Source organism: Pelobates fuscus, chromosome 11 (genome assembly GCF_036172605.1).
Source record: "Pelobates fuscus isolate aPelFus1 chromosome 11, aPelFus1.pri, whole genome shotgun sequence".
NCBI lineage: Eukaryota > Metazoa > Chordata > Amphibia > Anura > Pelobatidae > Pelobates > Pelobates fuscus.
In genome coordinates, this window is record NC_086327.1 from 112,870,011 (window position 1) to 112,897,005 (window position 26,995).

Here is a 26,995-nt window from a genome sequence, read left to right on the forward strand (position 1 = left end):
GTGTCAGGTTATGTATCTTAGTGTCGTCAGGTTATGTATCTTAGTGTCGTCAGGTTATGTATCTTAGTGCAAAGTTATGTATATGTATGTGCCTGTGTATCTGCATTTGTGTCAGAATGTTTCTCTAATGCAGGGTAGGCGTCTGAATGTGCGCCAGGGTAGGCGTCTGAATGTGCGCCAGGGTAGGCGTCTGAATGTGCGCCAGGGTAGGCGTCTGAATGTGCGCCAGGGTAGGCGTCTGAATGTGCGCCAGGGTAGGCGTCTGAATGTGCGCCAGGGTAGGCGTCTGAATGTGCGCCAGGGTAGGCGTCTGAATGTGCGCCAGGGTAGGCGTCTGAATGTGCGCCAGGGTATGTGTCTGAATGTGCGCCAGGGTATGTGTCTGAATGTGCGCCAGGGTATGTATCTATGTTTATCTGCATGTGTGTATCTGTGTGTCAGGGTATGTATCCTTAAGTGTGTCAAGGTAATTATCTGTGTGTCAGTGTGTGTGTCTGTTTGTCAGGTTATGTATCTGTGTCAGGATATGTATATATGTGTGCGTATCTGCATGTTTGTCAGTATGTGTCTGTGTGTCAGTGTATCTATTTGTCAGGGTATGTATCCTTTAGTTGTTTCAGTGTCTGTATCTATGTGTGTATATCAGCATGTGTGTCAGTATCTGCATGTGCGTCACTGTATATGTGCGTCAGTGTCCGTATCTGTATGTGAGCGTAGGTATCTTTGTCTGTATGTGTGTCAGTGTATGCATGTGTGTCAGTGTCTGTATCTATGTATCTGCATGTGTGGCAGTGGATGTATCTGTGTTTCACTGTATTTGCATATGTGTCAGGGAATGAATCCTTAAGTGTGTCAGTGTATATGAATGTGTCTGTGTATTTGCAAGTTTGTCATTGTGTGTGTCTGTGTACCTGCATGTGTGTCAGAGTGTGTCTGCCTGTGTGTCAGGGTACGTATCTATGTGTCTGTGAATCTGCATGTGTGTCAGGGTGTGGGTCTGTGTGTATGTCAGGGTATGTATTTATGTGTCCGTGTGTCAGTGTCTGTATCTGCATGTGTGTCAGTGCCTATATCTGCGTCAGTGTCTGTATCTGCATGTGTGTCAGTGCCTATATCTGCGTGTGTGTCAGTGCCTATATCTGCGTGTGTGTCAGTGCCTATATCTGCGTATCTGTGTTTCACTGTATCTGCTTATGTGTCAGGATATGGATCTGTGTGCCAGGGTATGTATCTGTGTGTCAGTGTTTTATTCTGTCTGTATCTGTGTCAGTGTTTGTATCTTTAGGTTTGTGTATCACGATCTATCATCTTTCCAGCCAATGTACTAACCAGACCTATCCTATGACCAGAGTCTCTACACATCAGTATTATATGATGAAGGAACCAGGACACACATGTTTGGCTTTCAGTAAAAGAATGTCTAGTGATACAATATTCCACTTCAATTAAAATAATTTCAACAGCAGGCTGTGATTTCACAATCACCATGTTAAATCTATTCCACTATACTTGACTCTGAAAAATGGCTCACAGATACCAATGAAAACCAAATATCAAAATGTGGTGTTTTGAAGAGAGGGAGGCAGTATAATTTTTAAGAAGACTAAGTGATTCCAAGAAGCTATCCCAGATCTGTTAATCTTTAGCAAACCATAAACTTAACAGTCATACTTGAGGTTACGTCTGGAGATACCCACACAGTTGCAAAGTACAAAACCCACTATTTTCCTTTGAGACAGATTCCTTATTATATATTATTTCCGGGTTAATTATTGGTAGATCTAAACAAAATACGAATCAGAACCACAGATCTAGGGATCTACAACGTCAGGATGTCATAGGACTAGTGTGCGAAAATCGTCAGTGGAAGAGTGCAGGAGACCGGAGCCAGGAACCTGCCGGGTGGGGAGTGGGCTAGAAAGAAGCTATTTAGCTGGCAGAGGCAGAGAGGATGTGGGCTGGACAGAGTCCTACAGCTGCAGAAGCATTTCCTCCGACTGACTGAATAAGATCTTGGCTGAGGGACAGACTGAGCATCACTAGGCTACACGAACCTCCGGTGCTTACTTTTCCCATCCCTCCTCTACCAAAAGCCAAACTGTGGCCAGATCATCAACAACCCCCTCCACCCAAACCTCATCCCCGCCTGCACTGTCTCTACCGGATCTGGCTTCAGAAGCCAGACCAGATAGCATAATGAAGAAGGCCTAAGTGGAAAACTAAATTAAGAGATGGGGGTAGTATGGAATCATTACGTTCCTCACCAGGAGGAAAATTTAGAGAGGGTGGGCGTAGTGCAGCTGTAGATGTACAAAATAGCTCTCCATGCCCTGATTATGATTAGCGGGAATTTTATCACCCAGAGGCAATATCTTGCAGGATATGATGGTGGGAAGACATGGTGCTTAGCAACTCTTTCGGCACATTTCTACAGCTCTGCTAATAGAAACTCAGCTTGTTAACCTGTTGCGTGCAGACAGTGCCGCAGTACGCAGTGAGAAATCTCAACGCGTAGGTTGTTACAACATCCTGAAAGGCTGGCACAAACTCGGGCATCTGAATCATTAGGTTCTTCAATACAATCTTGTGCCATTTGATTTTCACAGTCAAAGTAATTAGTATTGCTTTAATTTCAATCGCTCGCCCAACCTCTAAAGGGACAGGATGGTTTTGCACTCTAGCACTTTACGGTTAAGAGTCATTTTGCCATTTTTATGGTTCTTCACTTATAAGTTTCCTCTTTCTACAGCACTCCCATACAATATATATCTATATTTTTAGTACAATCGTTATTGTATAATATTTAAAAACATCATTAGATAAACCCACTTTTCACATTTTTTTTTAGACACAAATGCTACAAAAAAGAAATAAAAATGTAACTAATTACTACTATATATGTTAATAGTTTGGGGATCATTATGTCTACTAATTTAAATTCGTTGTGCTAGATGTGCAAAAAAATACAAATAAAAATAGAAAACTTCAAAGTACAAAGTGGCATCTTTAAACATTTTTTTTTTTTTATTTAGTATTTAGTTAGTACTTCTGTAAGTAGGGGACTACAGTGATGTCACTGGTGACATCAGCAGTTGAATTCATCATGCCAGAAAATGCACAACACTGTATCGGTGCAGTGTGGTCACAATGTGACCGACTGTAACACTGGTTTACAAAACTCTACGGTTCTGGGAGCAGGGGTCAAATTCAAATTAAAGTTCTATTCAAAGCAGTAATTAGATGCAAAACACATTTTCCCCTAAAAAATTCCCCCACTCTGCCCCACACAGCATTTTACTGGTACAGAAAAAAATTCCACGGAGACTTTAAGAGCAATCACCCTGGCAGGAAGTATATCCTAAGGTCAAAAGTACCCAATTAAATCCTTGTAAAACCAATAGGTATTTTTGTGTGCAAAGCAAACAACATTAGGTACATTTATAAGTGCTTAGTTGTCACATATAAACCTGGCATACAAATATGAGGCAGTTTAAATGGATGCTAACTATTTTCGACTCCTTTTATACAAGCAAAAAGCACACATACACATTTAGTGCACTGGGGATTTTAGGTACTATGTATGACACATACCATTTTGTGGAGTGGAAATGCAAACGCAATGGCAACATTAAATTACTAGTTTACACAGAAAAAATGATCACTTTCATTTTTAAAGGGACACTGTAGGCACCCAGACTGCTTCAGCTCATTGAAGTGGCCTGGGTGCCAACTCCCATCACTCTTAAGTTTTTATAAACTGCAATAATTACCTTGCAGGGTTTAGTCCTCCTCTAGTGGCCACTAGAGGGACTTCTGGCTTCTTAGACGACTTTTGGTCGTCTAAACAACGTTGGACGTCCTCACGCTATGCATGAGGACTTCCAGCGTCACTGGAATCCCCATAGGAAAGCACTGAATAATGCATTCCTATTGGGAGATCCTAATGCGAGCAGGGCTGTTAGCGCGCACACGTATTAGATCTCCCCCACCGGCAGGGGAGGATCGTGGGCGGAGCCTGACCCAGCGCCGATTCAGGTAAGTGTCTGAAGGGGTTATAACCCCTTCAGCGATGTGGAATGGGGGGCGAGAGGGAAAGGGGCACTGCAGGATTCTCTAGTGCCCGGAAAACGGGCTTGTTTTCCTGGCACTAGAGATTCCCTTTAACTAGATGACTAGACTAGTTCTGAAAACAAGCATAACTCACTGAAGAAACAGGAATATTCACTAAAGTGTGAACAGTCAGGAGTTCAAATTGCATTCAAAGTGAATTTGTAATTTTAGGCCTCAATAGCCAAATTGGATGAATTCTAATGGACCTAAAATTTGAAATTCACATGAACTCCTGAGAATTGACACTTTAGTGAAGTTGACTGTGCGGGCTCCGGAAGACCAGCTGATCGCCCATAAGCTTTTAAACGCCAAACTAACTGTATCCAAGAACATGCACGTAGCTTTACACCATTCGCATTGCAATGTCACAAAGCAGTTTTGGATGTAAAAAAGTCCCATCCATTTGAAACATTTCCCGATACATAAAAGTTCGGAGGCACTTTCAACTCCAGATGTGATCTGACAAGAAAGGTCAATAAGAAACATGGACGAGAAGAACACATTACCTCCAGGATAAAGGGTAATATTGGAATGAAGACGCCCGTACTTTCAGAGAGCAGCGTCAGAGCCCGGACACAGTGAATCCTCAGAGGAAAGTAACGTGGGGTGGGAACAAGTCTGCAACGGGAGAACAACAATTAAATGAATTAAAGTTACACATAGACTTGCCAGAAAGCAGAAAGGGTTTTCAATAAACATGGGAATGGTGTTACAAATGGAAATATTGCAATTTAACGTGTTACTCCAATCTTCTGTGCTAGCGAGGAGGAGGCCACAACAGCGCCCCCCCCCCCCCCCCCCCCCTGCAGGTAGGTAGGCAGAAAAGGATGTGGGGGCTAAAACTAGGGACATAAAGACGGTGAAGTAAGAAATACAGATATGTATTCCTAATGCCACAGTGTCCCTTTAACAGGGAGGTGAGATGGAGTTGTTCATTTGCAGGATAAAGAGGTGTGGACTTCAACATTTATTTTTAATTTTTTGCACCTTACAAACACATAAATATAGGGATATGTAAGCATAATACTAAAAATCGTGAAAAGTGATAGTTTCCCTCAAAAACATTTAAGGTATTAGAGATATATTTTTTAAGTGATAAATCCCTATATGTACAGATATTAATTTTCTTTGTTTATGTACTTGATACGCAAAGTAAGTAAATGCATTTTGCCGCCTTCTTTCCCATCCGCTGTCTTCCCATCAGAGGGTTAATAAATTGGAATTACAAAGCCTGGTTCGCTGTGTGTCACAAGGCTCCCATGTCACGCACACAGCCAAAGAGCTCCTCAAACAAGAGCTGACTTTATCGGCGCTATGTTTGATGTTGCGTTGACACGCTGGCTGAATAGCTGGCTCAGCTCATGAAAAGGTCTCAAACTGGTCGTGGCAGTTGACCAGAAAAGACAACTTCTCCACTTGGCTGTTTTGCAATTTTATTCAGCTCGGCAATGTCAAATGCCTGCGCAATAGCGCCACCTTCTGGATTATGTCAGTGATCCAATGCCCTATGAAATCGTTATGGAAGTTTTAATAATGCTTAACCTCAACGAACAATGTTCTTGATGTAATAATTTAAAGGAACACTATAGGGTCAGGAACACAAACATGTATTTCTGACCCTATAGTGCTAAACCCATTTAGGTGGCTTGCCCCCCCTTAGCCCCTATAAAAGTTTAAAACTGACCTTATTTCCAGTGCCGCGCGGGTCTCCCGACGCTGGCCCCGCCCCCTTTGTGACATCATTAAAAATGGCCGATTTTTGCCAATCCAATGCTTTTCCATACGGAAAGCATTGGATTGGCTAAAATCAGCACGGGGGCGGGGCCAAATGTCATTTTGGCCAATCAGGACCTCCTCATAGAGATGCATTGAATCAATGCATCTCTATGAGGAAAATTCAACGTCTCCATGCAGAGCGTGGGGACGCTGAACGGCAGGGCTGCTTACTGTGCAGCACTGAGCCAGGAAGCACCTCCAGTGACCATCTAAGGAGGGGCCACCTGGGGCAATGAAAACACTGCCTTTTCTCTGAAAACCTGTAGTTGTTCTGGTGACTATAGGGAGACAAGTCATCTAAATGGTGGGTTAAACACTATAGGGTCAAGAATACATGTTTGTATTCCTGACCCTAGTGATCCTTTAATTCAAGGTATATTTAAAGGAACACCATAGGGTCAGGAACACAAACATGTATTCCTGACCCAATAGTGTTTAACACACCCCTCCATCTGAGTAGTGGCCACTTGGAGGTATCCCTAGGGGCAATGTAAACACTGCCTTTTCTCTAAAAGAGGCAGTGCATGCATAAAAATGCCTGAAGGGAGCTACTATACTCACCAGAACAACTACATTAAGCTAAAATACCGTATATACTCGAGTATAAGCCGACCCGAATATAAGCCGAGGCCCCTAATTTACCCCAAAAAACTGGGAAAACGTATTGACTCGAGTATAAGACTAGGGTGGGAAATGCAGCAGCTACTGGTAAATTTCTAAATAAAATTAGATCCTAAAAAAATTATATTAATTGAATATTTATTTACAGTGTGTATATAATGAGTACAGTGTGTGTGTGTGTGTGTGTGTGTATGAGTGCAGTGTGTGTGTGTGTGTGTATGAGTGCAGTGTGTGTGTGTGTATGAGTGCAGTGTGTGTGTGTGTGTATGAGTGCAGTGTGTGTGTGTGTGTGTGTATGAGTGCAGTGTGTGTGTGTGTGTGTGTATGAGTGCAGTGTGTGTGTGTGAGTGCAGTGTGAGTGTATGAGTGCAGTGTGAGTGTATGAGTGCAGTGTGAGTGTATGAGTGCAGTGTGAGTGTATGAGTGCAGTGTGAGTGTATGAGTGCAGTGTGAGTGTATGAGTGCAGTGTGAGTGTATGAGAATGCAGTGTGTGTGATGCAGTGTGAGTGTGTGTGATGCAGTGTGAGTGTGTGTGATGCAGTGTGAGTGTGTGTGATGCAGTGTGAGTGTGTGTGATGCAGTGTGAGTGTGTGTGATGCAGTGTGTGCACGAGTGATGCAGTGTGTGTATGAGTGATGCAGTGTGTGTATGAGTGATGCAGTGTGTGTATGAGTGATGCAGTGTGTGTTTGAGTGATGCAGTGTGTGTATGAGTGATGCAGTGTGTGTTTGTGTATGTGTTGCAGAGCCTTGGTGGGGGGTGGGCATTTTTTTTAATTATTATTTTAATAATTGTTTTTTGTTATATTATTTTTTAAATATTATTTTATTAATATATATTTTTTTTTCGTTCCCCCCTCCCTGCTTGATACATGGCAGGGAGGGGGGCTCTCACTCCCTGGTGGTCCAGTGGCATTGGCAGTTCAGTCGAGGGGGGCTGGCAGAGAGCGTTTACTCTGACCCCGCGGCTCTCCCGAGACTTACAGTGGGACTTGCAGAGGGAGCTGACAGGACCGGCATGGAGGAGGAGGGATCTGACAGGAGCTGCAGGAGAGGTAAGTAAACGCTTCCTGACAGCCCCCCTCCTACACAGCCCCTTGTCTGTATTATGGCAATGTAAATTGCCATAATACAGACATTGACTCAAGTATAAGCAGAGTTGGGGTTTTTCAGCACAAAAAATGTGCCGAAAAACTCGACTTGTACTCTAGTATATATATGGTAGTTGCTCTAGTGACTATAGTGTCCCTTTAACTTTTAACGTCAAAACAGAACTAAAAAAAAAAAAAAATCAAGCTGTGCTTTCAGTTCAGTTATTCTAGCCTTAAATTTGAAATTTTCTGATACATCCCCAAGGCTGAATTTTGCAGGGATTTATGGGATATGACGAACGTTCAATGAACAACGTCAGGATTAGCCACTTCCTGGTTTGATAAGAGCTCATTGGAACCCTGGAAATTTTCAATAAAAACAAACTTCACAGGTAACTACACCTCTTATCTTATTTTTTCATGTGTTATTTTGGTGGTGGGGGAGGTACTATGCTTTTGCTTCAGGCTGGGCTTTTCTCATACACACAAATTAAAGGGACACTATAGTGTTAGGAATACACTATAGGAACCCTTTGCGACTCTGTGCACAACCCTCCAGCGCCATGAAAGGGTTCAAACTCTGTAAACACTTACCCGATTCTAGCACCTATGTTCCTAGGCCCCATAGAAAAGCACTAACTTCAATGATTCACAATGGGGATTTTCAACACGCTGGATGTCCAGGGACGTTTCACAGAGTCAAACTCTGTGAAACTGCAGGAAGTGCCTCTAGTGACTGTCTACCAGTCTTGAGCCTGCAATGTAAAAGTGTAATGTTTTACACTGCAGGGTTAAGGGGAGAGGGACACTGCACCCAGACCACTCCAACAAGATAAAGTTGACTGCGTGCCTATAGTGAACCTTTAAACGTTATAAGTGTGTGATATGATGAAGCATCTTTTTCATTTAAATCGGTTAATATTGTCATTTACCAATCAGCCAACCTGAGACCAAGACCTACAGGATACTGTTAACGTAGCTGCAAAATTGCACACTTCATGTCAGACAGCTAAAGGCCAATTACTCACAACAGCTATGGGTGTGAATTGTCAGTTAGGCAACTCAAAGACATTGTTTTGTCGAAGAGCTAAAAGACACATTGCTGAAATTTGCACGGTATGCAAATTATACAAAAGCCATCAGTGATGTTCTAGGTAAGATTTGAGATGACTCTTCTTACCTGATGCAGCCTGTGATGACTTGGGCAAGTGGGTAAATCAGTGGTTCCAGGACTTCATTAGGGTGGAGAGTGCTTAGCACCCGACACCAAAGATATAAACAGTGAATGTACTGCCAGTTGTACACAGACTGATACGCCCCCTTAAACAAACAAGAAAACAATAATTGTAACAGGTCTGTCTTCATTTTACACAATGGGTATTTGTGGGATATCATGTGCTCCCCATATACATTACATGTAATACAGAGTAGCAATAGCGTTGACATTACAAAATCGAGATAATAAATTTCAAAGCACAACACAAGCAAATGGACTCTTGAGTATAGCAGGGATATCAAACTATGCCCCTCCTCCCACAGAAAATGAAGGCTTACAATTCCCAGAATTCTCTGAATGTGATAAAAAAAAAAGCAAGAGAATCATGGGAATTGTAGTTCAACTTATAGGAAGGAAGACAGAGTTTGAGTTGACTGATGAGGTTCGTGATCATTAACAGGGTTAAACACAAACTCTGAAGTGTAGCACTTTAATGTAAGGATTGTAAAACCATAAACTATGTGACTATAGCCATGTTGAAGAATTTTTGCAATTCGGGTTTTAATTTGCTACAATTTGGAATTTACCAAATAACTTGGTTAACTAAAACAGATGCCTTGAAATAGGGTTAAATATGTTACAATTACACTAGCAATGTGTGAAAATAATGCAGCACACTGATAAGAGGTCACTTAGAAGCCAATTTTGTGATTATACAGTCCGATCTGGTGCCACTCTTCAAACACAATGGAAACATTAAAAATAAAAAAATCAGTGATCTAAACAGGAATTCTACTGAACACCAGGATTCCGGTTACAGCGGAGCCAGGTCTGTTTGCTGTATAAACCTGTCACTTTGAATCTGCGTCCAGGTGGAGTGAAAGGTATCCCTCACTGCTGAAGGACTGGAAAATACATAGGAGGCCTCTGCCTAACAAGCCAATAATACAGCAGGATGGCCACCCAGTCACACTATTCTGTCTCTCGTTCCACACACTAACGAGCAGACATCAGCAGGAGGCACTCATTAGCTCAGGTAGTGACTGAGCAGCATGGGCGAGTTACAAGCTCGTCTGACACACGAGTAGTAATGGGCGAAGCGTTCTGGCACGTCCTCATAAGAACCCACTCTGTTAACCCAATACGGGTCAGGAGCCTGTTAGAATTAACCGAAGTGGAAAATGGAGGGAGAATATAACGTGGTATACATTTCCCCTGTACAGGATGGAGTGACTGAATATCCGTACAACATAAAGCACACACGTATGTTCACCCATACATTAACCCATAACTGAAACTGTAATTGTGGGGTAGCAAAGATTCCCTATGAAACTGCTTGTACTCTTCACATATCACCAAGGGCTTAAATGAATATATAAAAAAGCAGGATATGTGCGTTCAAATGCGTGTACTTATGTGGATAATAACATTATTAACCTTTGGAACGCAGATCCAATTCTAGGGATCTCTACCTTCCAAATTTGGATTCAAGAGAAAAATCTGAATGGAAATCAAAGATCAATCTTTTTTTCCTCAAGTAAACAAATAAAACCGAACAGCGCATGTCCCACTGCAACGTGAACTTCGGTGAAACTTCAGAAAATATACTTGTATCATTCTCCTGCGGAGTATAAAAGTCTGAGGAAAACCAAAATTAAGAAAACAAAATTTAAAAGTAACTTTTGCCGCACTAAAATTCAGGGCTCAGCAAATATTTCCAAGAAAATCCCCTTCCCGATACTTTAATAATGGAATACATGGTCGATTGTGCTAACTGATGTTTTAGCATTACTGTGCGGATAACACCTATAAAACAAAAACAAAAAAGAGAAGAAAGAAAAAAAGCCGACTAGGACGCGTCGGCCAGCTTGCTACAGCATTAAAGAAAAAGCAATCCAGGAAAAAATAATTGGCTTGTATGGAGCTGTCTGAGCTGTTGAGTGAGAGGACGTTAGATAACACCATCCAATTAGGGGGGTTTCCCTGCAACTAAATCCTACAGGCAGACTGCATAAAGCACAGACAAACAAATACATAAATAGAACACATATACGAGTAAGAGGGCCTAATCCAGGTACTGGATGTTGTCAGCCAAGAACACATTCAACTGTATTCACTAAAACAGGAATTTTGCAGAACTAAGATGGTAACGGCAAATTTTAAACAAAAATAGCGGAATTGGAAAAGCACTCAAACTCGGCTGTTTGTTTATTCTTTAGATTTCGGACTGAAACCTGCATGTGTTGATTACCCACAATATTCAGTTTAACAAATAAAACTCATGCTACGCCTTGGAGTTAATGGATACTAATTATTTTACATTAAAAAATAATAAAGTTTCTTTTATTTTTCCTTAGAATCCTGGAGCTCCACTACTCCTAAAAACTTACTTTCTCAACATGTATAAAAACATATAGGAATGCCTTGTTCCACTATAATAGAACAGTGAACACACACACACACACACATACACAAAAAGAGAGCAAAAACAAACGCATTGGAACTTTAAATGTACATTGAAGCTGCAGGATGCAGGCTTCTTTAAATAAAACACGTAGCAGGTCAACGGAGAGACCTTTACATTAAACAACGGAGCAGAAAAAGTGTTAATATTTTATGTCTGTATAGTAGGAGTCAAGGCTAAAAGAGAAAAAAAAAAAAAAAAAAACTCTAAAATGCTTTGGGCGTACATATAACTATCCACAATCACATTTCTCATCCATGATTACAGACGAGATGGGTTGGATTTTACAATTATGCCACAAACTATTTTTATTTATATATTTAGTAAGATGACCTGCCTATCCCCTAGTATAGGGTTTCTTGCTGGTTGTCCATGGGGAGAAGAAACCAAATGGGACATAACCCAAACCCAGACCAAATAAAGCAATGGATGCAAGGCTCAGACACCTAAGGCATCTGGTGCATGATCCAAGTGTCTATAAACTCTAATTGCCTTTAAATTAATGAAGAAGGGATTGGACACAGATCCAGACACCTCAAATGGGGTTAATTGTAATTCCATTAACATGCAAATACCAAACAAGAACCCATCTCAAGTAGTCTAGAATGGAGACAGGTGGCCAGTTAGACCTACTACAATGGCCAGCCGGGCATGCAGAGTTTCTAGACTATGACAGAACAAGTACATTTCAGATACTGAACTTTAGTGTTTATTCATGCAGGTAAATCCTATTGGCCTAACACATATAGCACTATATTACAGTAATGTAGGTACCAACATTCTCCAAAGAAAGTTTCACACTATTCATCTTAACCAAAATAGTTTTTTTTTTTGTCAAATTTTTTTGTCAAATTTCTAAATCCTCAATAAAACATTTTCCCTGCTTGTGTGCAAATATGGTGACTTTTCTCACTTGTTTCCAGTAATGTCATCTCGCCGATATTACGACACATTTCAGGTAATTTGCTTAAGTGTGCTATGGAGAACTAACAAAAATTATGACTTTTAAGTTTTAGGACAATAACGCTCAACTGGAAAACCTGTTCGAAACATCACCAATTTGGCTATTCTAGCCCAACATTTGAAATACCCCTATCAGTTCTATACAATTCCTTGTTTAGTGAGTAACCCAAATGTCTTCAAACAGGAACTTTTCTAAAGAATGAAGGCTGCAAGTTTATTTTATTACTTAGACCAACACAAATCCACGACTCCCATCTTTGATGCTTATTTTGGGGGTTTGCGTTTCCCTTCCCAATAAGACGGAGGAGGGGAAGATTGCATTAGATAACCTGTGGTTTTCCAGAGGGTAGACTGTTAAAGGGACACTATAGTCACAAAAACAACTTTAGTTTAATGATGCAGTTTTGGTGTATATATCATGCCCTCAATTCTCTGCCATTTAGGAGTTAAATCGCTTTGTTTATGCAGATGGAGTCACACCTCTATGCACAGCCTTTTCATAAACACTTCCTGTAAAGTAAGATCTAATGTTTACACTTCCTTTCTTGCCAATTCTGTTTAATTTATAATTTCTTATCTTCTACTCTTGTTAATTGCTTACCAGACCTGGCAGGAGCCTCTTGTATGTGATTAAAGTTCAATTTACAGAGCAGAAGATAAAAACAAAATCTTATGTAAGCGAACATCTGAATGAAAATGAAAACTTTATTTTTTTCATGCAGGCTGTGTCAGTCACAGTCAGGGGTGGTGTGGCTAGAGCTGCATAAACAGAAACAAAAGTAATTTAACTCCTAAATGTAAGAGAAATAAAAAAAAAAAATTAGACCTTAGAAACATGATCTATATGCCAAAATTGCTTCATTAAGCTAAAGTTGTTTTGGCAAAAAAATTTTATTTGATCAAAAATACCGTATTTACTTGAATCTAATGCGCACCTCAGTTTTTTAAACCTGGAAGCTGCGAAATGTTTTTGCTGGGGAATACTACCATACAACATAGTGCTACAATGAAAATGTGTATTGCCATATACCATAGTAACACTGATGGTATTTAAATTTTAGTGTTACATGTTAACTCTATTCTTTCTTAAGTTCTCTTTCAGGAACAAAATTTGCCTGTGTACATTTGCCAGAAATTCGCCTGTGTAAATTCACTGGAAAATTTCGAATTTTGCCCCAAATGTAATGCGCCATCGAATCTAATGCACATTAAAATTTGGGAATTTTTTTTTTACAAAATAGGTGCGCATTACATTCAAGAAAATACAGTATATCTATCTCAAAAGAGACAAAAACAAATACGCCGTTTGGCATTTTTTTCTAAAATAAATACATTTTTTACTTTTCTTATTAGCATATCAGATCAGTTGCCCGAATTGCGCAACATGCTGTATATTCACATAGATATACATCAGTGTTTGTGTGTATTATTCACATATGATTTGTAACAGTCATCAGCTGCCAACAACCAGTCCCCAAGCTACAAATAAAAGGAGTCTGGCTGAAAATAAAATCAGTGTTGTGTTGGAAAACAAACCTGCTTTTAATTCAAAGATGCCATCTAACGTATCTGTTAGACCTAGTCAACTAACTGGAAGAGACCTTGTTGCATCTTTGCCAGAAGAGAGAGCGAAAATAACATCCACTGTGATAATATGTTCACAGGAAATCACTAGTGGGTGGGAGTACATTCTATATATGGTTTCTGCACAAGACAAGCACCTTCCACTCAACTCACCTTCTTTTTGAGGGTCATGGCACTGCGCAAGTGGATGGCAAGCTGACGGATATAAACAAAAATGTGTTGATAAGATGCCTGAACATCGAGTGAGTACATTTCAGTCAAAGAGCGCTGCATGAAGTTGATCATTGGCAGAACGTTGGGTGATGTGAATTTGGAATTCTTGACGTATGCGATGTACATTTTCTGTGAGAAATACAAAAGGCAATCATTACAGAATATTTATTCTGCCTATACAGACATACAATAACGTATGTGAATAACAGAAAAGGTTTTGATACAGAGTCCATTACGGTTTGCTCTCAGGATACAATGAGCATCACACCTGGCGAGCATGAGTTATTTTTATCTGCAGATTTCTTATATGTGCTCTTTTACAATTGAAACAAAATAAAATGAACTCCTTAACATAGTGTATCCATAACTATGCTATTTAGATCTGGGTTTATCCCAGTAAGGATGGGGGGAGGAAACACTGCAGAGTTCAATCACTGGCATACCCAAATCATCAGCATTTAGCAAGTAGAACATGGAGCTAAATCATTTAAATAACACCAAGACATTTCCAGTAATAGATTGCAGCCTACCTGCTGTAAAACCCACTATGCTATTTATAGCAGGTAGTTAATCCTTCACTTCTCTTGTTTTGTGAAACAGTCATGAATTATTTTACGGAGACTGAAATAGCTGGGTGAATTCTGGGAAATATCGTCTTAGCGTGACAGACAGAAAATGCATGATGTGCTACATGTCAGTTTATTAAAGAGACATTACAGGTACCCAGACCACTTCATCTTCTTGAAGTGGTCTGGGTGCAGTCCCTGTCCCCTTAGCCCAATAGAAACTGCAATGTTTATATTGCAGGGTTAAGACTACAAGGGTTACGTTTAACTCTGTGAAACAACGCTAGACATCCTCACGCTGTGCATAAAGACGCCCAGTAAGTCCATGCTTTCCTATGGTGAAGGCCTAATGTGCATGCGAATTAGCTTTCCCATATCGGCTGACATCAGAGAAAGAACCTGAGCCAGCGCCAAAGTTTCTCGGTGCTGGAATCAGATAAGTGTTTAAAGTGTTATTTAACCCTTTAGTGGCCTGCTTATTTAGTGGCCTGCTTATTTATGCAAATGGAGATGCGGCTTGTATTTTTATTCAGTACGTATTTGTCTTATACATAGTTTACTGTAAACTATGTATGAGACAAATACATTAAAATGAAATGGGGAAATTATGAACAATGTTGAAATCTAGTAGGCTGTTGGGGAGGGGACATGGTAGGATGGAGGGATATAGTTGTAGATTATTGAATATTATAGTACTTACCCAAAGCCACTACTGGGCTGTCGCCAAATAGAAATATTCACAGAATGAATGGTTAAGTAACGTTTAATTTGTGTGTCAATTTATTATAAATTGGGAGGATTGCGTGCTCTTTATGCTAGATAATGTTCTTCTCATACATGTCTTCTATTATAAAATCAATCTATTAAAAAAAATGTTTCAAGCTCCACTATGCAAAAAAAAAAACCAACAAAAAAAAAAAAAAAAAAAAGCTAATGAACCATTAAAAAAAAGTCAGTATACAACCTGCAGAGTTTTTCATGTGAGAGAACAAAGACACTTATATTTTCAGCATTTTAAAAATTGCATAATCTGGCTATTTCTTTTTTTTTTTGTATACATGGCTACGGTCAATATATTTAGTTTTTTCATGAATGTGTTATTCAAATAATACTTTAATGGAACACTACAGTGAATACAAACATGTATTCCTACTGGCATAGTATTACCCTTCCTATTAGGAGACCCCACCCCTAACTCCTGTGAGGGTCTGAAAGGTGAGTTTAACTTACCTTTCTTCTATTCTCGGTCAGTCTGCCTCCTTGGCTGAGATCATCATGGTTGATGATTTTAGCCAATCCACTTTCCCCCCATGAGAAAGCATTGGAAGGCTAGTGAGCTGCAAATCGCAACACTGCACCAAATGAAATGCTGTTCTAGGAGCAGTATTTGATTGAGAATCGAGTTTGATTCGGTTCTCATAGAGAAGCGCCTCTAGTGGCTGTCAGGAAAACAGCCACCAATGGTGTGTGTAACCCTGCAATGGAAACAATGCGGCTTCTAGGAAACTGCAATGTTTTACATTGAAGGGTTAAAACTAAAGGGCACTGCACCCAGACCACTTTAAGTGGGTGCCTTTAGTGGTCCTTCTAAGCAATGAAGGATGGGCATTAACCCATTCCAGTTAGAGTATGGAGTCACGGTCTATATACACCATCAGCACTCTACCTACAGCAGATATTTTGTTAGAGTTTTTGAAAGAATCCATTTAAGAAGAAAAAAAGATTTATTACAAAGGGACGGCAGATATTAAATATTCAACAATTACTCAGTTAAAGGCTTGCATGCTGCTCCGGAATTATATGAAAGGTTGGGAGAAATTTCTTCTTAAAAGGTAGTCAAGAAACACAAGCAAAGCTGGCAAGACATTTGATTACCTTTAGCACTGCATTGAGATAGGAATCCTGCCTGTGTCTGCAGATTTTATTCAGAACCAAGAAAGCCATGACTCTCACGGTTTCCTCTCCGGTGCTCCAGAGAACGATGGATTGCTGTTGAGACAGAGAAAAGGCAAGTTAGATAGGATCAGATGTAAACATGTAACATTGCATACATGGCAATCTACAACTGACAGAATATCGAAATCAGCAGGGAACGGAAAATAAATAACAGGAAAAGTGCAAAAATGGCCAAGTGAGGCTGACATATAACCATAAAAACATTACATGATCATCGCCTTCTTAAAAGCAAAAATAGTTTTAAAAGCGTATGTCTGTTATGGCATGGTCTCTACTTTTTTTTTTTTTTCTAATACCTTAATTTGCAGACAATCTAAAAGGAATTAAACTTTAAAGCCCAGTTATCTTGTTTGAGGGAATGCTGACGTGGATATGGCGCTTAGAATAAAACAAACTTACAAGTTTAGTATACCAAATCACAGAAAATGGGTAACGGACATAATGATATACTACTTGTAATGCATATCCCATTTCCACCAAAAACCAAACAAAAGTCATCTAGTCTGAGATACATTTTGTATTAACTGCAATAGATGTGTACAATTTATAATAAGCAATGATTTTTAGATTGTAAGCTCATTGGCAGTAATTGATGCAGTGGCTATTGCATAAAAGCCCACGCCCAGCCATGTCTACTCATCTCTTGTCAGTCTAATTACAAACCCTGTTTATAAACATAAATATAACCAACTGCTAGTTTTATAAAGTGAGCATTGTGATGCCCCAGGTGACATTGTTCCAATTGGCATAAACCCCTTTAACTTTGGAGATATTTCCTTGTATGGAATTCTGCTAGCATGATCCACACATTATGAAAATTCCAGGAAATATCTGCAGAATTAGGCCAGTCCATAGTTTGCAGAATATGTACAGTGACTGTCATAGGCATATTTGATTAATCAAATGTCCTAAAATAAATGTCTGAACAACAACCCACTTTTGAGTTATCTCCAACGGTACTGGAAAATATGAATAATTATTGTGAAGATCACAACTATGTTTAACCACATGATCCACAAGCTGTATTTCTCTATGTGTGATATGTATCATGTCTGATTTTTGGTACCATATATAAAACTTTCTCTGCAAACTTGAAAATTATAATTTAAAAAAGTCTCCTTTAGATTCTCAATCTTTTAGCATGCTAATCAACTGAAAATCCAAATTCTATGCTGAAACAGACTGTGCATCAATGAATGCTAGATAAAGCAGTAAACCAGATATAACCAGATATGCTGTGGCTCTAGGTACAGAAATATGAGTTATTTGAGGTTTTAGGATATTTAGTGATGGATACCAAAAAATGGAAAATAAATATGCAAGCACAAGAAGGAAACAAAAAAAGAATAATGTCCGTTTATAGTGGGAAAAATACGGCAACCATTCATTTGCACATGCTGTTATTTGAGCGTCACTACCCTAAGATATCACAGCATTTCCTTATGGTGATAAATTCATTTCTCCAGTGGCCCCTGGTTTGTCCTTCCTAACAGCGGTGTTAGCCCTATAGATATGTAAAGGGATGGGTTCAATTGTCCTATTTATGGTCACCTTGAGCAGTAAGCGCGTATGCTTGGGAAAGCACAGGTAGTAAGGCACAATGGTGTTCACATGCTGGAGAAGGGCAGCTGCGACTGTGGATTCTGTTAGACAGGTCAGGAGCTATTGGACAAAAAAAATAAAAAGAAACATTGGTTAAATAGAGATTTGCAGCCCATTTCTCTACATACAATACTTCGTTACTTCAGGCACCAATAAAACATATAGGTATTCTCTAGCTTTTAATTTACACAACTATGTTTCTTTTACAAAAATGAATACCTATTTTGCAGCATTCTGTATCTTTATTTTCAGTGCTTCCTGCTTTATTATTAATTGGCTATTTTTCCATATTTTAATATATAATCCAGGGGTGAGCAACCTTTGGCACTCTAGATGATGTGAACTACATCTACCAGAATGCTGGCAAAGCATCAAGGGAGATGTAGTCCACATACTGAAGGTTGCCAACCCATGATCGATACAATAAATCAAAGGAATGTGTCAATTCCACCCTGAAGTGTCTCATTAAGCTAGAATCAGTCATGTTTAAGATGAGAATATTTTGGTTCCAGAACATAAAAAAAAAAAAAAGAGACTTGTTCATTCACTTTCACTCTATAGGTTTCATTTAATTTGACTGATAAAGTCAAACTTTCATGCAAATTAACACTTCTGCCGTCAGTCTCTGATACGACAAGCCTTTTCCGTAACTATGCCCGTTTAATGACCATACGACACGCCTCCCCTTAACTAAAAGGAAAATGTACTCACAAAAAAAAAAGTAGGCATTCTGACAAAATCAGGGTTACTGACTGAACTGTGAATTGTCTAGAATTAAGAAGGGAAATTCAAAATGTATGTATGTGCATACATGCTGCGACAGTGCTTGGATTGAAAAAGTAACTTTCCTCTCCTGTGGGTCATAGTTCCAAGAGAGCAGGGATATGGAGGTGATTGTTACACATTGCTGCAATTATAGAACACCGTGGGCTGGGAGACGGGGAGATTTGTTTTTAGTTAACCACTCCACACATATAAAGCACCCCAACCAGCTTAAGTCCTTTATGTGTGGACTACCTCAATGTAATGGCAGTTTTTAAAATTGCCAATTTATTTGAGAAATTTACACTTTTATCAATTAAAGGAACACTGCTGGCACCATAACAACTTAATCAAAATGTAGTATGCATTTGATACGGTTCCTCACAATAGGTTAGTCTTCAAACTAAAAGAAATTGGTCTAGATGAATACTCTTGTTCTTGGGTAGAACATTGGCTTAAGGATAGAGTACAGCGAGTTGTCATAAATATCATGGCACTAGCAAAAGTGCAGAGACGAGCTACAAAATTGATAAAAGGAATGGAGCATTTTAGTTACGAAGAAAGGTTAAAAAATTTAAATCTCTTCAGTTTGGAAAAACGGCGCCTGAGAGGGGATATGATAACATTATACAAATATATTCGGGGCCAGTGCAAACCATTATCTGTAAATCTATTCATAAACAGGGCTATACATAGGACACGAGGTCACACATTTAGGCTTGAAGAAAGGAGATTTCATCTAAAGCAAAGAGAAGGATTTTTTACAGTAAGAGCAATAAGGATATGGAATTCATAGCCTGAAGAGGTGGTTTTGTCAGAGTCTATACAGATGTTTAAACTGCAATTGGGTAAATACTTGCAAAAACATAACACACAGGGATACAATTTCTAATTAGTGGGGTAATAGCTGCTTGATCCAAGGAGACATCTGACCTGCTATTTTGTGGTCCTAGTTTGTTGCAAAATTGGAAGCGCTTCAGACTGGGTTTTTTGCCTTCTTTTGGATCAACAGCAAAAGCATATGTGAGGAAGGCTGAACTTGATGGACGCAAGTCTCTTTTCAGCTAAGTAACTATGTAGTCCTAGTGGTGCCTGGAGGTCCCTGGCACTGGCTCACCTTTAGGGGTTAAACCGTTCACAAACAGTTTAACCCCAAAGTTTGTTTTCGAACACTGGATCTCTTTGGCCCCTGTCTTTCCATTTGCTAAAAAGCTTCAAAACAAAAGATTATGGCTGCTGCTGACAGGGTCGCTGCGGATTGGCTGATGCTCTCAGAAAATCAGTGGCTCCTCATTCACAAAAAAGCTTGAGAAACTGCTGCTGTTTTGAGCCAGGGACCTCTTGGCACCTTAATAACTTAAATTAGATAAAGTTGTTATAGTGCCCAAACTGGTCCTTTAAGAAACACCTCCCTGGTCATTGGACTGTCTTTCTCCTTCTATTAGCGCCTCTTAGCCTGCGTTCACCTACAAGTGTCAGTGAGCCTGTGTGCGCACATTTTACCTGTCCTCCGATGTCCCTCCATTTTCCCCAGCAGCAACCTCCTCCCTGCCCATTTCCCTCGCCATGTGCGCATGCACAGGGATGTGTGCCTTTTGGCTTAAAATTAGAAGCTTCTCAGTGAGAAGCCTCTGACTGGTCATTTACCTGTAGGAATACTTGCAAAAGGCTGAAGGAATAAGATTTGCAAGGTTTTTTTTTAAAAAAAAAATGTATAATAAATATACACCCAATGACTACATGAATGTATTCATTGAGAGTATATCTAATAAATATTGATTTTATTTATTTTTAATTGATTTTAGTGTGGCGTATTCCTTTAAGAAACTATGGGCGAGCCTTAATTACATTCTGATAACATCCCAAGGCTAAGTGGAGGAAGGATGTGATATTGGTCAGACAGCCTGTACTGCGTGTTGGTAAAGTTTATTAGTGTGACTCTAGAAGCACATTGATTACCTTTGTGGCAGAGTTTAGGTACATTTTAATGTCCAGGCGAAGTTTCTTCCAAAGGTCACTGCTCGAAGGATTAGGTATTCTGTGTGAAACCAAAATGAATGTGTGAAAAGTTGAAAAGAAAAAGTATTATTCCATTATACAAATAAACCCAGAGCAAGAAGAACCCATCTAAAAATCTACATAGTTTGAGAGGCATTCAATAAAGTGAATTCTACACAAAATGGGTGGGTAATAAGGTTCTAATCACACAGGTAATGAAATCAATATACCGTGTTGATTTCATTTACCCAACATTTAAAAAAGGCTTCTGCACAAACGTAGCTTGGCTCCTGCTTAAAAGGACAGTGTAAGTACCATAATCACCACAAGAGGGGCTCTCTGGGCATCTATCCTTTGGTATATTGCTCAATCTTGGACAAGGACAGCCTTTAAGCTCTGGAAGGGATTAAGCCCAGAACTCTCGTCTATCATTTACACCAAAGGTTGGGTAAAGTTCATATCCGTATTGTCTAATCCACAACTCAATTCACAGCTCAAGATTTTCGTCAATCCACCCAAAGACGATGCACACCATAACCACTGCAATAAATGGATGGGATTATGCCATGAATCAAAACTGGCACCATGAACACATGACATGGCGCGGTCTACCTCCAATAACACCACTGCGTTGGACATTGTGCTAGCCAAAGTACACTGTATAATAAACCTGCTGTCTGCACCATGTTGTCAATGCGGGGGGGAGGGGGAAGGAAACTTCAGGTAAGTATATTTTATAACTTATACTCGTACAGGTTAAATTAATAAACTACCCACTGACAGTTGTGGCATCCACACAGATTGTGTCCAGAAAAAGAATGAATATTATTATAAACTTATAAAAGGGTCAAAATATTCTGCTGTGGTGTACAAATAGGGGGTTACACACAAAACAATACACACATACCAGTAGAAAATGAAATGATGACAATGCCTGTGAGCAGCAGTTCTATATAAAAGTATAAAGTAGCACTGGTCCAGCGGCATGAACCTAGAAGGTCAAGGGATTACAGGAGTTGGGCTATACTAACAGAAGACCAGAAAAATCCAGACACGTTGGCTTCTCTCTTCCAAAGTGGAAACAAAGAGTGACAGTGATATTCACAAACACACACACACACACACACACACACACACACAACTTACTTTGATGCCTTGGCAGACTTAAAGGCAAGCTTCTTATCAAGGTGCACAAACAGATCACGGATGCAAAAGGAAATCAAGGCATTGAACACTGAGAAACACAATTATTAAAATATGGTTACAGACAGCATTACAGTATGAAAGCATTGGCGAGTCTCACTAGAAAAAGAAGACAATTACCTTTGACATTCAACTACATCAAAGAGCAAATAACAGATTTGTTTTGCAAATGCACAGTTTATTCTAACCACTATAGCCTGCTGTAGTGGGTATGATACTGTTTTTGACACTTATCTGTGTTCCCACCAGTCCTTACAGTTTGAACAACCAGGTTGTGTAACAAGGTTAATCTATAAAAAGTGCCAATTTCTATTGAAATCAGCATTTTTTGTAAAACATCCTTCATTGTCCTTCAATATCAGGCCTTGACTCAGTTAGTATACTTTAATATATTTTACAATAATATGGTTTGTTCAGTGTGTTCTAAAACAAATGTTCTAACTTTTATTCGTGATTATGACAGTATTTGACTACAACGTTTGACTAAGTAGAAGGGAAAGGACAGTGTCCAGATATATTAAAAAGTATCTCCAGTTTAAATACACTTGAAGAGACAGACAGAGCCCAGAATTTGTTTTCGCCACTAACCATTGGCTACTGGTGAGTAGAAATGCACTTCTGGTGAACGTGCTATGGACCCACCAGGCATTGGCATGTAACATGGCCTGGCTAGTAACATATGACTTGATATATAAAGATATATATACACACAGTATAATTATATATATTAAAATATCAATTATTGTTCTTTTATATTAAGTGTTTAGGCACGGGTCAATTCCAAGTAGTTTAAATAGTCTACTTACTAACAATCTAATAACTTGGATTTTTTTCTCCAATGCATCGGGAAAAAAAACTCTTACATCTATGTTAAAGGGACACCTGATGCGTGAGGGGGGACGACGACCAGAGTGCTCAATAGTGTAAGGAAAACAACTTTGTATTTCTTACACTATAGAATCCCTTTAAATGATGCAGAGTAGGAGACAATTTTCATAAATTAGATTAAATCCTCCCAACATGCAAAGTCAGTTATCATCATATGACATTTTGTGAAATAATATGGCTTGTTAGGTGTGTTTTAAAACAAATGCTTTAACAATCCCCACAACAAACAGTGCACGAGATATTGGTTAAAGTTTTATTTATGGCACACATTTTTCTCTTTGCCATAGAGCTGGGAGGTGAACTTTGTAAGATGAATTTCATCTCACCTGCGCTGTCAGCCACTTTGAATTTACTGGGGTCGTCTCCTTCTTCACCACTAGTAGTCGCCACTGCTGCTTTGAAAGCCTGAGCTATCTCATGGAACAGCCTGGGCCTCAGGTTAACCTGGACACAAATGATGAGGAAGCACCATAATTTTAGCTAATATGCCAACAACATACAGGTATTCAGTAAAATCAGATTTTATCAATAAGCCAACTATGTATACATGAAATGATAATATATACAAAGAGTTAACATACTATGGACGCATAGTGAGTGTTAAATGTATCAGCATTTTTGGAAGTTAAAACTCAACTCACTTTGGAGTCTGACTTCCAATGCTCCACCATCTTCATGGTGACGATGATTTGATCGAGTTTCTTCTTTTTTACTGGAGCGGCTTCTTTTCCATCCTCACCGTCAGCATCATCGTCCTCGTCATCGCCCATTTCCTGTATTAATCCACATAATTAAAACGTGTTTGTAAATGAAAAGAGCAGATAATTGAGCAGTGAAACTTCAGAGGCATGATCTGTGCACAAAAAAATGCTTCATCAAGCCAAATCTGTTTTGGTGACTATAGTGTCCCTTTAAGTGTCCCCTTTTCCTCTCTTTAACCCCTTAAGGACGCAGCTTCAAAAACTGGACTTACCCTTAAGGACACAAGCATTTTTTGCATTTTTTGCTGTTTGTGTTCAACCTCTGTTTGCATTTTTCTTATTTATTACACCAACACATGTTATATATCGTTTTTTAAAGGACAAAAAGGGCTTTAATCTGATGTGACATATACATATATAAATTCTTATTTATTATTTAAAAAATCCAAAAAAATGAAAAAACAATAAAAATAAATTGTTTTTTTTCACAGTTTAGGCAATAATAACGTGTGTATAATAAGTGCAGCTTAAGGAAAGTAATTTAAAAAATATTCAATTAGTTGTTCTGATTTTCAGAGTACATAATATGTCTAGGATTTCAGCTTATTTTGAAAGTTACAGGTCACAAAATACAAGGAGTAAAATCTTTTTTTTAATGTGGAGCAATTTTAGAATTTGGCATGTTTGTCTTGTAAGCTTAATAGCCATCACAGAAAGCAAAATTGCTGCACAAAAGTATATATTTATATAAAGCACACATCACAGGCTATTTACCAAAGGGTATTCTGACACTTTTTACTTAGCCATTTCGCTGCCAATCTCTGCTAAATCGTGTAGTAAAATTGTGTTTTTTTCAGATTTCTAACATACACACATAAAACAAGGATTTTTAATGTGTATTTCATAAAGTTGATATATACTACTGCTGTAGAAAGCCCCATATTGTTTTCAGCCATATCAACAGAGTAAAATGATACCCCCAATCTATGTCCTTGCCACTATCCTGTGAAGTTATAGTGCCATAAAAGAGACCTGACCATTTCAGTTTTCACAGTGATAATTTTGATAGATGAATTTGATGGAGCAAGTCTCATTTTGGGGCATTGTAGCAGTTTAACTGTTGAATTTATCCCTCAATGACCTACCATTGGTGAAAGTAGACACTACAGTGTATCTCATATGGTATATATTGTGCCTTAGCGTGATGCAATTTTTTCACCAGTTTATGTCAAACTTTGTGGTAAAATATTTTTTTTGCATTTTTTACATACACAATACATTTTTTGGGGTCATTTTTCAAGTCTGGTATGTGCCACTGTGATCAAAACCCCATAATTATGCTCAGCAAACTCTTCTGAATAAAACAATACCCCCAATGTATGTCTTTGACACTATCCTGTGAAGCTACAGTGCCTTAAACGAGTCCTGACCATTACAGTTTTTACAATTAGAATTTTGATAAATGGATTTGGTGTGTCTATATCACATTTTAGGGCATTGTAGCAGTTTGACAGTTAAAATTACTCCATAAATGCATACCATTTGTGAAAGTAGACACCACGGGCTATGTCATATGGTATATTTTGAGCTTTATTATACAGTTATGTTAGCACCAATTACTTTCAAATGTTATCATATTGTTTTATTTTTGCATTTTTATACACACGTTGTATTTTAGTAGTTAATTTTGGAAACTTGATATATGTTACTGTAAATTAAATCACGAAATTATTCTCAGCTATATTTCCTGAGTACAAAATTACCCCCTTTGTACACCTTAGCCAGGTTTTTGTGAAAAAATACAGGGCTAAAATCATACCCGGCCCATTACAGGTTTTTTTAAATGACAAATTGACGAATGGTCATTGTTTCATTTTGGGGCATTTTAGTCGCTCATATATTTAAATAACGCCACCAATGCATACCATTTACAAAAGTGGACAACATGGGGACCCTCATATAAAATATTATAAGCTTTATTGAAGTGACATTTTGTTACCATTTTGTTTCAAAGTTTGTGGTATTCATTTTTATTTTAACATTTTTGCATACACATAGTATTTCTGATGATTATTTTTTAAATATCCTGTTTCCCACTGTCATAAAATTATCTTAGCTGTACTCAGCAACATCTTCTCAGTACAAATATACCCCATATGCATATCTTTGGAAAGTAGCGATCTTAATATTAATCTAAATCTCTAATCCCAAACCAAGCCCTAATTCTAAACCAAATCCAAATCCTAAATCTAACCCTCAATCTAATAATAAACCATTACCACAATCCTAACCCATAATGTAATCCCATGTGTAACCCTAATTATAACCTTAATCCAAATCTCAATCCTACCTTTAGCAATAGTGTTAAAATGATTCCCCCTGCTGGTGTCAGCCGAGGAATTCCCTTGCTATATTCAGCAAGGGATGCCCGTGCTGACCCTAATCCTAATCTGAACCATAATCTGAATCCTAATCTGAAACATAATCCCAATACTACAATTAATTATAAACCTAATCTCAAACATAAACTTAATAATAAACCCAGTAATAAACCTGATAATAAATCTAGTACTTATGCTAAACCGAATAATAATCCTTAATTTAATCTTAATCCCAAAGGTTTCCCTCTACTAATATCAGTGCTGATATTAGTAAAGGGATTTTAAACTAAAACACAGTGGTATGTTGCTGCCATCTACTGGCTATTTTCAGTATTGCAGTCTCCCATCTCTTACATTGAAGACATTATTCCCAATGCAATGCGATCTGTGCTGGGCAACTAAAAATGCCCAGCACTGATCAGAATGGCATTTGGGCATAGAGGGTGATCCTCCAGGGTTTGTTCAGACCCTGGGGGTCTCCCAAGCACCAGCTCACTTGAGAGAATGACTGTAGCTGAGCTTGATCGCTCAGCTGCAGTGTTCTTTGTGGATTTAAATGGCTACATGCAGTGCTAACTTTCAGCACTGCATGCAGCTCATCAAAAAGTCTGGGGCCAACTGACAGAGGGGACCCCCAGGTTTCTAATGATACCTGGGTTTCCTAGTGTGAGCAGGGATTTAACCCTGCTCACACTACATTGCTGTCTATGGGGATTTAAATCCCCATTAAAAGAGCTGCTTGCCGATCTCACTTTGAGCTCTGCATGCAGCTCATCAAAAAACCTGGGGCCACTAAAAATGGCCCCAACTGACAGAGGGGACCCCCAGGTTTCTAATGATACCTGGGTTTCCTAGTGTGAGCAGGGATTTAACCCTGCTCACACTACATTGCTGTCTATG

The 26,995-nt window shown here is 38.9% G+C and overlaps 1 protein-coding gene across 1 annotated transcript in view; it reads right to left on the minus strand.

Annotated features, from left to right (window-relative positions):
• The window catches only part of NOC2L (NOC2 like nucleolar associated transcriptional repressor), a 76,307-nt gene that overhangs the window by 41,243 nt on the left and 8,069 nt on the right, over positions 1 to 26,995 (minus strand). Inside the window, exons 4-12 of the mRNA XM_063436929.1 lie at positions 23,655 to 23,786; positions 23,340 to 23,457; positions 22,069 to 22,156; positions 20,884 to 20,962; positions 18,112 to 18,222; positions 16,480 to 16,593; positions 13,979 to 14,167; positions 8,779 to 8,918; positions 4,617 to 4,728 (exon numbers count right to left, since the gene is read on the minus strand). Of these exons, the coding sequence (XP_063292999.1) occupies positions 4,617 to 4,728; positions 8,779 to 8,918; positions 13,979 to 14,167; positions 16,480 to 16,593; positions 18,112 to 18,222; positions 20,884 to 20,962; positions 22,069 to 22,156; positions 23,340 to 23,457; positions 23,655 to 23,786 (1,083 nt within the window). The remainder of the gene's footprint in view (positions 1 to 4,616; positions 4,729 to 8,778; positions 8,919 to 13,978; positions 14,168 to 16,479; positions 16,594 to 18,111; positions 18,223 to 20,883; positions 20,963 to 22,068; positions 22,157 to 23,339; positions 23,458 to 23,654; positions 23,787 to 26,995) is intronic.